At 41.2% G+C, this 16,904-nt stretch overlaps 1 protein-coding gene across 2 annotated transcripts in view; it reads left to right on the top strand.

Annotated features, from left to right (window-relative positions):
- Positions 1-3,975: 3,975 nt before the first annotated feature.
- Positions 3,976-16,904, top strand: part of MOXD1 (monooxygenase DBH like 1) — a 50,415-nt gene continuing 37,486 nt past the window's right edge. Inside the window, exons 1-2 of one of the 2 annotated variants that reach the window (XM_032684467.1) lie at positions 3,976-4,207; positions 15,997-16,143. In XM_032684467.1, the coding sequence (XP_032540358.1) occupies positions 16,066-16,143 (78 nt within the window). In that variant the 5' untranslated portion in view covers positions 3,976-4,207; positions 15,997-16,065. Of the gene's footprint in view, positions 4,208-4,432; positions 4,760-15,996; positions 16,144-16,904 lie in introns of those variants that run through there. The other variant, XM_032684466.1, reaches the window with a different exon arrangement.

Here is a 16,904-nt window from a genome sequence, read left to right on the forward strand (position 1 = left end):
ACCCAGGTTTAGAAATGGTAAGAAGTTCTAAGAAATAAGAGATGCACTTTCCTTCCTGGTGCTACCCTATTGAGCCTGCTCCCAGGAGTTGATAGGAGCTGGGGAGCAAACAGAAAAGATCACAGAATCATAGAATGGTTTGGGCAGGAAAGGACCTTAAAGATCATCTAGTTACAACCCCGCTGTCATGGGCAGGGACACTTTCCGCTAGACCAGGTTGTTTAGGGCCACATCCAACCAGGTCTTGAACACTTCCAGGGATGAGGCATCCATCCCTTCTCTGAGCAACCTGTTTCAGTGCTTTAGAACCCTCACAGTAAATAATTTCTTCCTATTATCTAAATATTATATGTCTCTATATACATATCTAATATTTAATGCTAAAAAGCATTTGAACTGTGTATGTCTTGTGTGACAGATGAAGAGACAGGTAGAATTGTGAATATGTGTGTGCTAACTTAGCAAACATATATGTGAAGCATAAGTAATCATTTTAAAATAGTACTCATCCTTAAAGGTACATGTGTTAAAAGCTATTTCTCTTCAGGGAACATCAACACCAGAACAAATACACTCAGGGAAAAGTAAAAAACCTGAGATTAGGTTAAATTCAAATGAAAGGGAATGAATTCTTCCCCACATCTGAGGACATATGACTGTATAAAAATGCCATTGCTGAGGTATCCCCTTGTGAGACTTGCTGTGAATCAGCTCCCAGCATTACACTGCATGACTGACTACAGCTAAGTGCCTCCTTCTGCAGAGGTACTCGTAAAAGAAGGGAAAAGACAACAACCACAACCAAGAGAAATGAGGAACTCTTTGCTGTAAAGCCTGTTGGCTTTTCCAACTGGTCTAATAAAACTCTTGCCCTCCAATTTTCTCTCCCAAGAGAAGTTTTAAGAAGTTTTTATGAACTTAAGTCAAGGTATTTGGAAATTTGGCAATATCTGCTGAAACCAGTCTGCCGATGAGGAAAAGAAAGCTAAATCATTCTTCTGCTGCCCCAAGCACAGGGCTGGGAAAATATTTTTTTTTCTAACATTGATATTATTTTTCTGTCCTCAAGCAACTAATTTAAAATATCAACCAGCATGAGTCCGGAATCATCATAAGAATAGCTGAAAGCATACTAGTCTTTATTTATACTAGTTTGAGATTAACAGAACATTTAAAATGAAGGTTGTAGATAGCACAGCAGAGCTCCAAAACTATCCTCACTGGAGCCAATCAGTCTTCTTCAAGAACAGAATGGTTCACCTCTGTATTCACTGTTCCCAAACTTTGCTTCCAGCTTCACTAATTAATGTATATTACTTCATAAGAAGAATTTGCATCTCCTCAGTATGCCTATCTGAAAGGAAAAACAATCGTGTCTTATTCTGTACTACCTCCAGCAATAGAAAAGAAAAATTCAAAAGGACAAAAAATGCATAGAAAGAAAGAGAATTAAAGACTTCTGAAAGCCTTCATACAGTTACTCTGTTTGCAGTGATCAATTAAATTGTAGGCATTTTCCACTTTACAATGTAAAAATAATTTTCAAGTATTTGGGAAAGAGGGGTGGCAGAGAAGAATAAGAGGGGAATAAAACTTTAAAGACCAATACACAACTTCTGATACATTTACATGGCTATATTTCTACTCTCCAAAGTACAGCTTCAATAAACATTAATAAAATTAGCATGGTGCTGTGTTCTCTCACCTTAATTGAGTAGGTTCAGACAAAACTGTTGTTCCCAGTTTGAGGTTTTTTTCTCTAAGATAAATATCAGCCTGACCTTGGTTCCTGGCAAGGTTGTGGAGCAGATCATCCTAAGTGCAATCACACAACAGCTACAGGATAGACAAGGGATCAGACCCAGCCAGCACGGGTTTAGGAAGAGCAGGTCCTGTCTGACCAACCTGATCTCCTTTTATGATCAGGTGACCCACCTGGTGGATGAGGGGAAGGCTGTGGATGTGGTCTATCTGGACTTCAGCAAGGCCTTTGACACCATCTCCCATAGCATACTCCTGAAAAAGCTGGCAGCCCATGGCTTGGACAGGGGCACTCTGTGCTGGGTTAGGAACTGGCTGGAGGGCCGGGCCCAGAGAGTGCTGGTGAACGGGGCTGCATCCAGTTGGCGGCCGGTCACCAGTGGTGTCCCTCAGGGATCAGTGTTGGGCCCAGTTCTATTTAATATCTTTATTGATGATTTAGATGAGGGGATTGAGTCCACCATCAGCAAATTTGCAGATGACACCAAATTGGGAGGGAGTGTTGATCTGCTGGAAGGCAGGAGGGCTCTTCAGAGGGACCTGGACAAGCTGGAGAGATGGGCTGATTCCAGTGGGATGAAGTTCAACCAGGCCAAGTGCCGGGTCTTGCAGCATTACAGGCTGGGCACAGAGTGGCTGGAGAGCAGCCAGGCAGAGAGGGAACTGGGAGTTTGGATTGACAGGAAGCTGAACATGAGCCAGCAGTGTGCCCAGGTGGCCAAGAAGGCCAATGGCATCATGGCCTGGATCAGGAACAGTGTGGCCAACGGGACCAGGGAAGTGATTCTTCCCCTGTACTCAGCGCCGGTGAGGCCATGCCTGGAGTGCTGTGTCCAGTTCTGGGCCCCTCAGTTCAGGAAGGATATTGAGGTGCTGGAGCAGGTCCAGAGAAGAGCAACAAGGCTGATGAAGGGACTCAAGCACAAGTCCTATGAAGAGAGGCTGAGGGAGCTGGAGTTGTTTAGCCTGGAGAAGAGGAGGCTCAGGGGAGACCTCATCACTCTCTACAACTACCTGAAAGGAGGTTGTAGCCAGGTGGGCATCAGTCTCTTCTCCCTGGCAACCAGCAGTAGGACAAGAGGGCACAATCTTAAGCTCTGCTGAGGGAAGTTTAGGTTGGATATTAGGAAGAACTTTTTTACGGAGAGAGTAATCAGACATTGAAATTGGCTGCCCAGGGAAGTGGTGGATTCTCCATCCCTGGAGGTTTTTAAGATGAGACTGGATGTGGCACTTAGTGCCATGGTCTAGTAACCACAGCGGTGTTGGATCAAGGGTTGTACTTGATGATCTCAGAGGTCTTTTCTAATCTGGTTGATTCTATGATTCTGTGATTCTATGAAAATCTCACAATTTTCTGTTTTGTCAGTCATCTGAGGTTGTACATTTGAAGTTCTTGCTATAATTAGAAGACAGATCAAAATAATCTATTATCTTTAAAGATTGCTTTCATTTCTCCAGTATCTAATTATTGTTTTCTCTCATTTCTTATGATGCTTCAAGTAAAAGTAAGTTTTGGTGCTTATCCTTTTTTAAGCACTTGCTTTTCTAGAAGATGTTTTGTCATTTGATATATCCCTCACATGACAGGAGGTGGTGATATTCTGGAAGCTCAAGTGATTTTGTGAAATATTTTCATGCAAAAGGCAAAAAAAGAAGCATTACTAATTCCCCTTATGTACTAGTTTAATTGGGTTTTATAAAATTAATATTTAATTTTTGTTGAGTACCAGACTCTTACTTTTTCATTTAAGTGTGAAGGAAACACAATTCAAGCAGTGTAATTTTCTTTTGAAATTGATTTTGTATTGCTTGGAGCTTTCAAGGGCCATTGACTTCTTGTCGACTCTTAACTTTCCCGTTTTGGATGTTATGCTACTTCTTGTTTCCATTCAGATTTGCAGAGGGCTGGGAACATTCCTCTAAACCCATCTTTCTGTTCGTTGCTCTCCCCCGGCAATGGCAGCGGTGGTGCGCCGAGAAAAGGGGGGGCAGCGTCTGCTGCGGGTGTGTCGGAAATAGCATGGCCGGGCCGACCGAGTGTTGGTGGCACCGGGGACGGTTGTGGGGGTGTCAAGGGACACGAGCGGGCTTTTGAGCTGTGCTTTTGTAGCCGTCTCAGTGCGAATCACTCGGAGGGTCCTCGTTTTCCACTCATGAAGCGAAAAGAACTCTCCCGACGGGAGATCTCCTGCATCGCTCCATCCGTCTGCCGCACTGTGCGCTCGCACTGAGTGAAGAAGCGGCCGAGAGAGGGGAAGCGCCCGTTTGCCTCCTGGCTTTCTCCCTCAGAATTCTTCCACTGGAGTTAGAGCTGCCGGGGGGCAGGCGGGGGTCTCCCGTCCGCCGCCTTCACTCCGCTTCTCCGGTCAGGAGAAGGATTTTCGCTCGCTAATGCCGACTCCGAGCATCTCCCCGGGAAGCCCCCGCGGCGAGCGCACGGCAGGTGCTCCGAGCGCGGCGGGGTCCGTCCCGTCCCCGACGGGGACGCGGGGGAGCCGGGGGCGGCCGCAGCGCCGGGCCGGGGCGGGGAGCGAACAAAGCAGCTGCCGAGGGCGCGCTGCCCCGACGGGGCCGGCGCGGTGCCGCCCGCAGCGGGGGCGGAGTGACCGGGGCACCCGGCCCCTTCTCTGAGCTCACACACACACACACCGCACACACAGACACCGCACACCGAACACGCCCTCTCGGACACACGCAGAGGCCGCTGGTGCGAGGCGAGAGGATGCGGCGGCTGCACCCCTGGGCGCTGGTGCTGTGCGGGCTGCTGTGTGCCGGTGCCGGTGCCGGGCCGTCGCTGCGGAGCTACCCGCACAGCGCGGTGCTGGACGGCGCGGGCGCCTACCGCCTCCGCTGGGGCCGCCGCGGCAGCACCCTCGCCTTCTGTCTGGAGGTGCGCACCCACGGCTACGTGGGCTTCGGGCTCTCGGCCAGCGGCAGCATGGCCTCAGCCGACATCGTGGTGGGGGGCGTGGAGAGGGGCCAGCCCTACCTGCAGGTAAGGCCCGGCTCCTTTATCTCGACCGCCGGCCCGGGACCAGCGCTGCTGGCACCCCGCTCCCACTCCGCTTGCCGGGTCCTCTTTGTTCGCCCACCTTCCCCCCCCCCGCTGCTTCTCTCTCGGGATACCCCTCTTTTCCTGCCCCTCTCTTCTTTCTCAGCTTCCTAGCCCCGTATCTCCGTACCTCTTTACTTCTTCCTTCAAGCTTTTTGGTCACCCCTATTGTTCGGGGTTCATTTCCCCTGGAGGAGATACTCCTTTTCGATCCCCTCCCTGTTAACCTTCCCTCTAAACTTCTACGATGTTTTTATTTAAAGGTGTCAGGTTTCTTTCCTTTTTATCCAGAAAATACAACAACCCTTTTCTCCGTCCTTGGGCACTCTCCCTGCCTGCCCGCTAAGCCTAGACCTGCGGAGGAGAGGGGAGGGATGGCAGTCTCTCCCAAAGAGGTGCGCCACCTTTCCCCTCACCCTGCCAACGACTGACGGAGCTTGGCCGTCCTGATGCTGACTGAGCTTGATCTTTCTAATTCTATTGGCATGAGAGCACGATCCCACCAGCTTTCAAGACTGATGACGTCCCCATCTGCTGGGGCAGAGCCGCTGATGCTCCTTTCTCTGCTGTTCCTCCTCTCTTCACCTGGAGGTGTTTTGACAAAGATATCTGAAGGAACTTGCAGAGTAACCACAGGGACTTCTGATACATGTCTTGGTCTGGTAAAGCAACCTCAGAAGGGCCCAGCTGTATTGGCATAATTTGCTTGGTATGTTTCTGTAGTAGTTTAGATGTTGTCAGGGCTGCATTTGGAAACAGGAGTGTGAAACAGAGGCTCTTCTGGTGCTTCCAATGAATCATCCCTTCCAAAAGGCACTGGTGGCTGGTGGGGTAGAAGCCGTGAGAGAGGAAGGGACCCACACCTCTGGTCCCCTCTCATCAACCTGAGATACGGCCTGGAGGAGATGCCCTGGGGCTGGGGGGGCAGGGACAGCTCGTCCCATAGGTCAGTGAAAGGGGAATCAGGCCTGGAATGACATCGTCACTCCCCTGTTGCGTAAATAAAATAAGGTAATATAAGTGCAGAGTTTTTAGAACTCAGTTGTTAGAGTATGGTCTAGGAGAAGTTGTCTCTATTTCATTGTGCCAGAGCTTTGTGATCTTTGAAGCTGCTGCTTAAATTTTAGGAGCTTTTACTCTAAGATTATGGATTTTTATTAACATTTTACCATAAGAAAGCTAAATGCATAATATGCTTTCCCTACTATTTGTCAAGATTTTATAAAATCTATACTTTTCCAGAAAAAGGGAGCCTTTCTTTTTTTTTTTTCCCTCTTAGTTTACTGTATGAAGTTTAGGCAAAATATTGTCTTCTCTAAGTTCAGATCAATGATTCTCAGAATGTTGTTTTCTCCATATTTCAAAATGAGGACAATTTTTCTGAAAACCTGAGCCTAAATAAAACACTAATAGTAATAAAAATAAAACCTATTCTGCTCATTAAAGAGTGAGCTCTTTGCTCACAGGATGTAAGGCTCTCTGGAGCCTTACATTTCAGAAGATACACCTATTAACAATTAAAAGAAACCCAAACTTCTTGCTTGGTTAGTTCACAGATCCAGTTAGAGTAAAGCAAGCCTTTTAGAAAGGCCTTCAAAACTAGAGTACACATATCCAATGGTAGAAGACCCATCGCTTCACTTGATAGTCTGTGTTGTTCCTGATTTCCAGTATTAGTTTGTCTGAGTTTAGGTTTCAGCTGTGTATCTTCTCTGCTATATTAAGAAATGTACTCCCCCTGCATCCCACCTCCATAAAGTTATTTATATGCTGCAATCAAGGCAATCAAGTCACTGCTCAATTTTCTTTTTTCATAAAATAAATAGATTGAGCTCTTTAGCATCACAGGACATTTTCCCCAGCAATCAAAGCACTTTTGTGGCTCTTTCCAGTGCTCTTCACAGGTTTTTGTCATCCTTTAGGAGTGGCCCCATACAAACTCCATTCTTCCACAGATTTTATTCACTGACACTCCATGACAAATAGAAACGGACTGTAGTGCCTGCTGATACGGAACTACTGATATTTTTCCTGAAACACTAATTTAACACATAAACTGCTGTGCTAAGTACTATGTTATTTTGTTGCACTTAAGTATTTCTTCTGTGAAATATTCCTGTTATGCTTGCTTGCAACATGAGGCCTTTTCCATCCCCATTCCTTCTTCAGTTCCAGTCAGCACAGTTTCCTTTTAAACTGGACTGAGGCTTTTTAAGAAGTTGCTTAGTTAAAATGTTTCCATATATTTCCATACTTGCATCAACAATGAAATGTCGGAAACAAAGATGGCCCCAAGATGGCCCCCCAAATTTGTCCAAAGGTTTTTTCTGATCAGGCAGCAGGGATTGCTATAAAACAAATAACTTGTTCTAGAATACCATTTCAACAATATCCAATTTTTTCCTTTACTGGACACACAAATACAGTTGATATTTTAAAAATACATTCTGTGTTAATTGTATATCATCATAATTTACATTATTTACTACTGAAAAAGATTTTTTCATAGATAGCACCCTTGAAAGTATGTGGTTTTATGCCTAGCTGCACTCCATGAAATATGTACACCCTATAATGAATGAACTTACTTTTCTTTTTGGTTTTAGAAATATGTTTTTATTCCATGACCATCAGTTGGAAAATGTGCATCGTGGTCTAAACTCTTAGAAGGGTCATTTTTTGGTTTCTTTGAAAGTTTTGAGATGCTTGTTAGTGGCCTGACATTCAGATGATGTTCTGAAACACCTTTATAGCCTTTCAAGTGGGCATTGAAATTGCTAGTCTCTTGGGTCAATTTTGCCTCTTTCTCCCCCTTAAATTCTCTCTCCTTCTTAAAAATAGAAAGTGTTCTCGGAGGTAAGAGTTCTCTTCTGGGAACAAACATGTAAATGTAGTTAGACTACAGCTGTCAGTAAGGGTAAAAGTAGATACTCCTTAGTCTGTGGAACATCCAGCTATTGAGGTAGAGGAAAACTTTCAGATAGTTTTCAGAGAAGAAAGAGAATGCTATTTCCTCTGGCATTTATTCATTGCCCTCATAGAGCAAGTAAATGCTATTCCCACCATCAGCAGACAGTGTTTGCCTTGAAAAAATGAGGTCCTGGATATCCAAGATTAGGTTTTACTTTCTCATTTTTCAAGTGTATCCAGAACTTGAATATAATGAGCTATTTGTTTTGATTTGCTTTTCTGTGTTTGAGCTGTATTTAATCTGAAAGTGTGCCTGACATAAGGAAAGGCTAAAATTATCTGGAATTCTGAGGTTTACTTTTCTTTAATTATATCAAGATGAAAAGTGTTACAATGTCATAAGAGAAGAAGAACAAACCTTCATGGTGTACCAGCGTAGTTTTTTGAAAAGCATTTGAATGGTCAGAGAATTATACATTTACTATATTAACATTTCAGAAGGTATTTGAAATGGGAAGCTAAGCATATTTTGGGAGGATTTAGAGGGCATAGCATGGATATATGTATGCATACATGCATAACTTTAGTGTATTGTCGTGAGAGATGCACCTCCACCAAGCAGAAGAAGAAAAAGAAGGAGATCAGTGAACAAATTATTCTCACACATTACTGAGAGCCCTGTGGTGCCAGATTGTGTGAGATTTTGGTGAGCGTGTTTGAGAACAAGATACCAGTGGGGGTTGATATTGGAAAGCTGTCTTTGTCTGTATAGGAAGGAGGTGGACTTAGGAGAGTTCATACTTAGCAAAATATTACCTTGAAATATTGCCACGGTCACTTGCATCATGTGTTACTCTTCATACAAGTTACAAGTTCTTGGGGCAGCCTCAGCTTTTGCATCTAATTTTCTTTCATCTTTTTTTTTCCTTCTTTTTTTCTCTTTCTTTTTTTTTCCCTTTCTTTTTTTTCCCCTAATACATCTCTTTGTGCTTCTGAATTGACACAGCATGCATTTTCAGGCTAGACCCATGCTTTTTCCTTGGTCTCCACCCCTGTCTGGAATTGTGCATCCCCACCCACAGCACGTAGCTGCTGAGAGCCCCATTTTGGGGAGAGTAATCCTCCTTGATGAATGCCTATTTTGTGCAAGTTATACAAGAGGGTTGCATTGTTAGAATCTTCTGTTGAACTTGCACAAAAATAGTCCCTACTCAGGGTGAATAGGGACTGTGTGTCACTAAAAAGTACTTTATTATTCATTAGAGCCTTGCTTGTTAACTGTCACCCAAACTAAAGAATATCTGTTATCAAATGTATCCCATAGAGTTAGCTTAATTGCTCACAGGGAAGTACTTGGAAGAGATTTTGAAGGACAGAAAACAGTGAGCATTTTCAGTGCTTAACTATATGCTGCTTTTAAGTGCACTCATGCCAATAGCAACAAAAGAAGTGTTTAGAAAACAACTTGAAAGGCACCAAGAGATGCAAAGCAAGTGCCACACTGACATATCTCAGTCGGTGTTTTGTTGGAGGTATTTCATGCCTTTGGGCATTGGGGCAAAATCTCCAGATGACTAATGTCTCCCTCTTGGCTTCAATGCGGGGCATAAAGAGACACTCCAGTGTACATCTCCACTGGCTGGATGCTTTGTAGTTCCCTTTCAGAGGTACAATAGTTAGGACAAGGAAGAAACAGTTGGTGAACAAAAGATGGGAAGAATTCTGAAGCTGTTTGCAGGCTTTGGAGAGGACATTTTTGCAAATGGTTTTTGGTTGGTTGGTTTTGGGGGGGGGGGGTTGGTGATTTTGTTTGGCTGGTTTTGGTTTTGTTTAGTTTTGTTTTGCTGGGTTTTTTTCTTTTATCCTTTTTTTCCTTCTCTTTTGGATTTTGGAAACACCAAGAAAATGAAATCTTCCTACAGCTCCCCAAAAATATGGAATTGTAGCCACCATGAGTGATGTAAAGGCTTAAAATAATGGAAGAATGATTTGATTCCCAATACAAACAAGGATCACAGAAGTAGGAGAGGGAAAAGGGGAGATTTTCTAAGGCACATACAGAAATTTTGGGGACAAGTATCACTAATAGTTGTGCTTGAAAATCCCCTAAGTGTTTTTAATCTTCCTCATAATTGAAGTAATTGAAGTAATTAAAGTAATTAAACCAAGAAAACTTGTACTGGTTAAATGTGGCTCCTGTGTAAGGAATGTTCCTTGTGATAAAGTGGAGTTGTAAGATTGTATCATGCAGTATCTCCTACTTACTGATTTTCTTTCCCTTAAAACACTTTGATATATGTTTTGTCTAGTCTATTTGTGTTAGGACAGCCTTTAATCTAGTTTAGTATCTTCTGATATAACTGGAATATAAGCTCTTAAACTAACATTTATTCTCCATGTAAAGACTAGGATAGGCCCTTGGGACTCCACTGCAAAGTCAAATTACCCATGCCAATGTGTGATGTTGTATTTCAACCTCTAACTGCTTGTGCTTCTTACACCTTTGTGTGGTTAGACAGGTCTCCACACTCCAGTGTTTTCATTTGTGTGCAACATAAGCGATATTTTTTTATCTCTCAGGAATGTCACATAAACAAGAGGGTGTCACTGCCAGCTATAGGCTACTGAGAAGCCACCCTGGGCAACATTTAACTAGATATAAGAAATACCCTGAAGTGTATTCAAGTGACACAGTTTGAAAGAGTAAAGACATATTTCTAAATAAATGTTTGTGTTTAATGTGTAAAAAATACAAACCCTCTTTTTTAAAGAAAATGTATGTACATACACATTTTCTGTTTCCGTAAATACTCAAGTGGAAAATGTGTTGTTGTATATATCTGTATGTCTGCATTTGAAATACAGACACATCCACAATTATTTGTTAGAGGTAAAAATTTTCTGTCCTTATCAAAGTTAGTAGTGCACAGGAAGTAAACAGCCCGCATTTACTCTAGTGTATTTCATCCAGTTTAATTGGAATTGTACCACGAATTGTGCACAGCTTCTCAGAACTGCCCGCATGAGCAAGATCCAGGCTTCCTAGCAAGGACTGAATCACTTTTTGCTAATTTGAACTTACTTATCCCAGTTACTTTAGGAACATACCGCAACTGCTTGATTGCTTTTACTCTACCTTTTCTATGGTTATTTTTTCATTTGTGTCCAATCCCAAGATTGGCTCAGTCAACTGGAATGCTCTCAAGGTGTTCTTACACTAAGCAGTGATACTTTCAGACTCCTGCTTTGTGTTAGCTTTCTGCAGGTGGGCTCTGCTTTTCCCTAGCATAAGAGCATAGTAAGATCTTTGCCTGAAACTCAAGCTGAAATTCATTTGAGGTTGCAAAAAAGTTTGGTTTGCTTATTTGTAAACTTGTGTTCTCTTTGCTTCTTGCCAAATACGGTGTAAAAGCAGCTTCTTTTTGGTGGTAATATCTAGTGTGTACTGGAACCTTGAGCAGCAGGATTCCATTTAAATTGAATGCAACAATAAAAAAGAGAAATGTTAACCACAGTTATTTTTTTTGAAACCCAGAAAGGCATAGCTCGGTGTTTATTTCAAACAACTGTTTCATTAAGTTCTTTTCTGTACTGTAGTAAGCTATCCACCCTATTTATACTAAGATCCTCTCCTGCACCAACTCTCATCTTTGTTCCAGCTTCATGATTCCTTTTGCCAAACTTTTTGTTGGTCCTGGTCATAGACATTGGTTTGGTAATTTGGGTTGGCTGCAGAACATTGGTGGGGATGAGTTGCAACACAGCTTGTTTTTCTGCATTTCCCATTCTTGGCTTGTCACTTTTTTAACTTCTGGGTGTTAACAGATGCTGATGAAACAGCAGCAATCTTCCAGTTAGAGAAGGGCAACATACATAAATTGGGGTGGCTGACTTGCTCACAAGCCAAGTCCACAAGACGATTGCTGGATGGGGCCACAGTCTGAGAATTATTTTATGGTCCCTGAGGTTGAAAGGAGATATATGTAATTTAGTACAGGAAATGGATATTGTAAACAAAACAATCTTGTACATTGTAAAGATCTGGGGAGGTAGTCCCATAAACACCTGTTTCAGTCCGTGATGACAGCTGGTAGGGCTTTTGGGGTCAGCCTTCCCTCTGCAGCTGTGCTTGCATTCTTGAAGGAGGAACCAACTTCTTTTCACATCCATAAGAAATTACTCTCCCTGACTGTTTGTGAAGCAGAATCAGAAACCATATATATCACAAAACATTTTTTTTAAGAAGGAGAGAGGCTAATGGGATTTGAAAAACATATAACATGATCGGCCTCACATCTGGAAAGGAACATAAAATAACTTATACTGGCAGGAAGATTTTTCATTTCCCATATGTTTTTTCAACTCCCAGGTAATATGAGGAAGGAGATACTTAATTATGTGATGGATTGCACAACTTAGTCCGGAGTTTAATATGGTATTTTATGCAATATTATTAAAGGGAGTACAAAAACTTTAAATGTTTCATGTGTAAACAATTTACATAAGAATATTCTGAAATAAACATCCTTGTTATCATGTAGTATAACCAATAACACTTTTGAAACTTAGTTTTAAATGCTCTTTAAATAATCAAAGATATTCATACTAGAAAAATATAGTTGCTTCACCCTTTTCTTTCTGTAATTCTTATACTTTTGTAAAGGTGATTTGTAATTTGAAAACTTTATCTTCATTAAACATATGATATATGCTTTTTAGTGTGTATAAGAAACTGAAGAATCTGGGTGCAAGTACTGAATCAGTGCATACATTCATTTTTTGTGGATTTATCCACACTCACACATGTGAGTGTTTCAAAAATTCAGTTTTAAGGAATTGACAAATAGTGTAGATTTCTGCTGAGATTCCATGAAATTTGGGGAGACTTGTATCAGTGTAATCTATCCTACAAAAGACACAGGTTTTCCAGCTAACTGTATAGGGTAGCAAAACCAGATCTGTGTAAAAAAAGTCACCATTTTAGAGCCTTTTCCTACTTGGTAGGAAGAATAAATGGTTCCAATATGAAGCACGTTTCAGACCACGTGTGATAGATATCAAATCACTGTAAGGCTGTTGATGAAAACGTCACAAACTACGAATTTAAATGACTTCTGTGTTACAGTGGTCTGGACCTGAGAGAGTTTCAAACCATACTTAGGTATCCTCAGTTCAGCTGAAACACAGATACCCAACTTACCCTCTCTGGCCTTTTGTGAATCCATTCTCTATACTGTCGTTTTTCAAAGGCCTTAAGAAGTACGCAGCTTTCTCTTTTGACAAGACACAAGGACTTAAATGGAGTGTAGGAAGTCCAAATATGGTGATTTTGATTGCATTTGCAGCATAGGAGCAGGACTTTAATTTATTTTTATTTTTCTACTCTGAAAGGAAGCATAAGATACGTGTGAAGATACAGACATATATCTACACAGGTATATCTACAACTAACATTTTCTCACTTTTCCAAGTTGTGACTGAAAAAGATGTGACATCGTATCTTTTCAGTGTGTCTTCATTTTTTAAAACCTCCTTTTATTCATTATGTTTTGTATATAAACACAAATCTTAAAGGCTTTTAAGCTCTGATTAATAAATTGAGCAAAATCTGCATAGTTTGACTTAAAACCTCTGCGAACAGAAAGCGATATGTGTAGTTCCTGGGCAATAGGGCATTATTTTGTTTTAAAACTGGTAAACAAACAATTTTCATGTGAGATGTTGAGCAATCAAAGTCTGAGTTGTTTAGATTTTTTTTGGTTACATTATTTGGTTTTATTTTTGTGATGAACAGCTGGATAATTTTCAACAAAGGAAGTAAAAATAGTAATAGGAGCAGTTCGCTTACTCCTAAATAGGTCTTGGCAAGTGTACTTGCAGTTGATTCCTCTTGGGTATTTCTACTGCACTCAGTGGAATTGTAAGAACTGGGGAATAAACAGTCTTCCTAGGCACTATATAAACTTGCTTCCCAGGTATTCTCAGCGCCTTGATTCAAGAAAGTAAGTAGAGACAAGGAATTAATTCTTTCACGGAAATTTTCACATGAGAAAGATATTGTTAGTTTGTCAGATTAGCATCTAGCCACAGAAGAATTTCAGGTGTGCCACTGAAATTAGTGAGATGCTGTTCATTGTGGACAGCAGGGATGGGCAGTGAGCACCCGGGCAGGCAGCAGTGTGAGTGCCCAACACAGCTCTTGTCCCATGGGGAGGAGCCTGGTCCTCTCCTGTGACTTGGCCTTTGGGACCACCTTCCCCAAAGCATTCACCAGCAGCCACAAAATGAGCCCCTCGTGGTGAGCCAGAGATGTGACCTGGTTTTGACTGTCACGCAGGTAAGTGAAATAATTACAGTGACAGTCACATTATCAAGGCACATCTGAGCTAATACCTTAATTACACAACTTCTTTATTTTTGTGTTCTCCCCTGAGGCTCATAGAATTCAGGACTATATCACAAAAGGTTTTCGTCTGGTTAGAGCTGTGTCTTCTAGACTTGTGAAGAAATGGTGAAGTTCACCAACAAAATATTTGAGTGTGAACACCTAGCTTTGCTTCACATTTCTCAGCTTTCCTTCTCACAGGGTTCAGGCAAAGACTTTGAATTTGTTCACATGAGGAAAGGTTGTTCTTGAATTTGTATACCTCAATATTTCAATGTGTGGGTGCTCTTTCTAATATGCCTTCCTCCAATTTAAGGTAACATTTCAGCATAGATATCACACTTCAATAAAAGCTGATGTTCACAAGGTTACATTTCTTGTCCAGACAAGCCCTTACTATTTTTAAGCAGAAGCAGAGATTTCAAAGAGGAGTGTTTTCAGAGCAGGAATAATATTGTGTACAGACATGCATTACCTCTTTCCAAGTTCTGATGCAGGGCTAAAGTGGAGTGTTTTGATCCCATTAATTACCCATCTTCAAAGAACCATCCCAGAACAAGTCTATTATTTCCATCTGGAAAAGCACAAATCCAAAATTATTTCTCTAAATAAACACAACTCATCAGTTCCCTTTCTTTCAGGTCCCAGGTCCTTCTTTTGCTCTTTTTGGTGATTATTTTTTTCATGTGTTTATTCTTTGACATATGTACTCATTCGTTTGTATTTGTAAGAAGTGGTGATAGGAAAAGAAGGATTCTGTGATCTCTTGCACACACACAGGTTTCTAGGGTGGGGTTAAGTTTAAGATTACAGCTCCTAAATGATCCCTTAGTGAACTAATAAGGTTTCAGTTGTTGTTTATTAGTATCAAAATACTTGGACATAACATTTTGCAATTTTTCGTCTTTGTTATCTTAACTTAAACAAAAGGGGAAAGCTAGAAATCTCTCCAAAAGTGAATAGAGGTCCAAACAGCTACAAAAGTAAATGCCTGCCAGAATCACCAGTGCTGCATTGTTTTGCAAGGGACACCACACAATTAATCGTGTCTGCCTGTTTGGTGTGAGAAATACACTGATTAGTTAAAAGCCCCCTTCCCTACCCCAACTCAGGCAGAAACAGCCTAAAACTCAAAGGAGGGCAACCAGAGAAGGTGTGTCTGAGGCAGTGGCCAGCCCTTTTCAGGTGGCTGGTGTAGGAGGAGAGGGAAAGGCTGGGTCCCAGCTGCACTGGGCTGCAGGAATTTGGGGTGAGGAGGTTAATGACCTGACATTGCTGCCCTGCTACTCCATTGTACCAGGCTTTTGCTGAACCCTTGATGGAGAGCATCTTTCTTATAAACAGTTCCCTAGCCTCTTCCAAAACCTCAGTCTAATCCCAGCCCATCAGCTTTTGAATGAACTGAGCACTTTCTGTCCTAGTTAAGCCATAGGGTTTCTAGTTCCAGTTGATGTTCATTCAAAGTTTGTTTTTGTGGGGAAATAAAAAACATAGGAAAAGTTGTGAAAGGAGAGAATGACTATTGTTGTTACAAATATTAAGTGAAATTAGTTATCTCTGTGATTTCTTCTGAAGTTCATGGCATCCCAGTAATGATAAATAAGATTTCTTGGTTGTTGGGTACAACCTTTATTTCTGCAGTTATGTCAGACAACCTGTTGCTAAAGTTACTCAAGGTGTCCTTTAAGCTGCTTATCGAGGAGACTTGCTTTCTTGGAGATTTTGTATGAAGAAATAGTTCAGTGCCACCTCACATTTATCATTTGCTTCAAAACTGATACTTCAGAACTTTACAAGCTTCAAGGGGCTTCAGTGTTAGACATAGAGTTTAATTTTTAATATTAAATTTTAATAATAATAATGGGTCACATCTTCTTTATAACAGGATTATTTTACAGATGAAAACAGAGTACTAAAAAAGGACCCTCAACAGGATTACCATCTGGAATATGCCATGGAAAACAGTACACATACAATATTGGCTTTTAGCAGAGATCTGCACACTTGTGACACAAACGACAAGAGCATAACGGTAAGAGACTCTGACTATATGTAGGCAGATGAAGTAATTTATACAGGTTAATTGTATATGTAGTTATTAAGCTGGTTATTAAAATCTCTTTTTAGTAAAAAGATAGAATTAGAGAAATTCACTTTCCAAAATATCTGTTTGCTCAACTTAAATTAACCAAGCAAAATTCTTGTGCTAGTTTTATTAAGCTGTTATATTTTCATTTCTGCTTTCTTTGTCCTTCTACTTTAATACATTATGTTCTTTAATTTCTAACAAGAGTACAGAGGATTGAAACAGGTATCTCTGGGCCATCAAGTCCCAGATGCCACAGTTCCAATCATTCAAGATGCCAAACTAAGAAACAGTTTTTAGATATTACACTAACTTGTAATTGATCTCAGAAACAGATTTTTAAAAAGTTTGGAGCAGACATATTTAAAGTGTCTATTTATTTCTTTATTCAAAATTAAGAAGTTAAAGAATTTTATGGTAAAAGTTTCCATGGTAAAATATTTTTCATGTTAAATTCTTGTGTTGCCCTAGGGACTGCTGTGCTATTTCCTAAGTGTAATTTTAAATTACATGAAGTTGATGACTTCTGTATTGGAAATGGCAGATAAGTTAGACAAATTTGCAAGGCGTTCTATGCTTTGGCTTGTTTAGTACTTATTTTGGAAGCTGTAGTGTAAGAGTAAAACAGTATTTGCTCTATCTATGTTTTCATAACATATGCAATAATAGCAACATGAGAGGTTGAAAGATGCAGGAAGCAAAGGAAG

This window comes from Chiroxiphia lanceolata, chromosome 3 (assembly GCF_009829145.1).
Source record: "Chiroxiphia lanceolata isolate bChiLan1 chromosome 3, bChiLan1.pri, whole genome shotgun sequence".
Taxonomy (NCBI): Eukaryota; Metazoa; Chordata; class Aves; order Passeriformes; family Pipridae; genus Chiroxiphia; species Chiroxiphia lanceolata.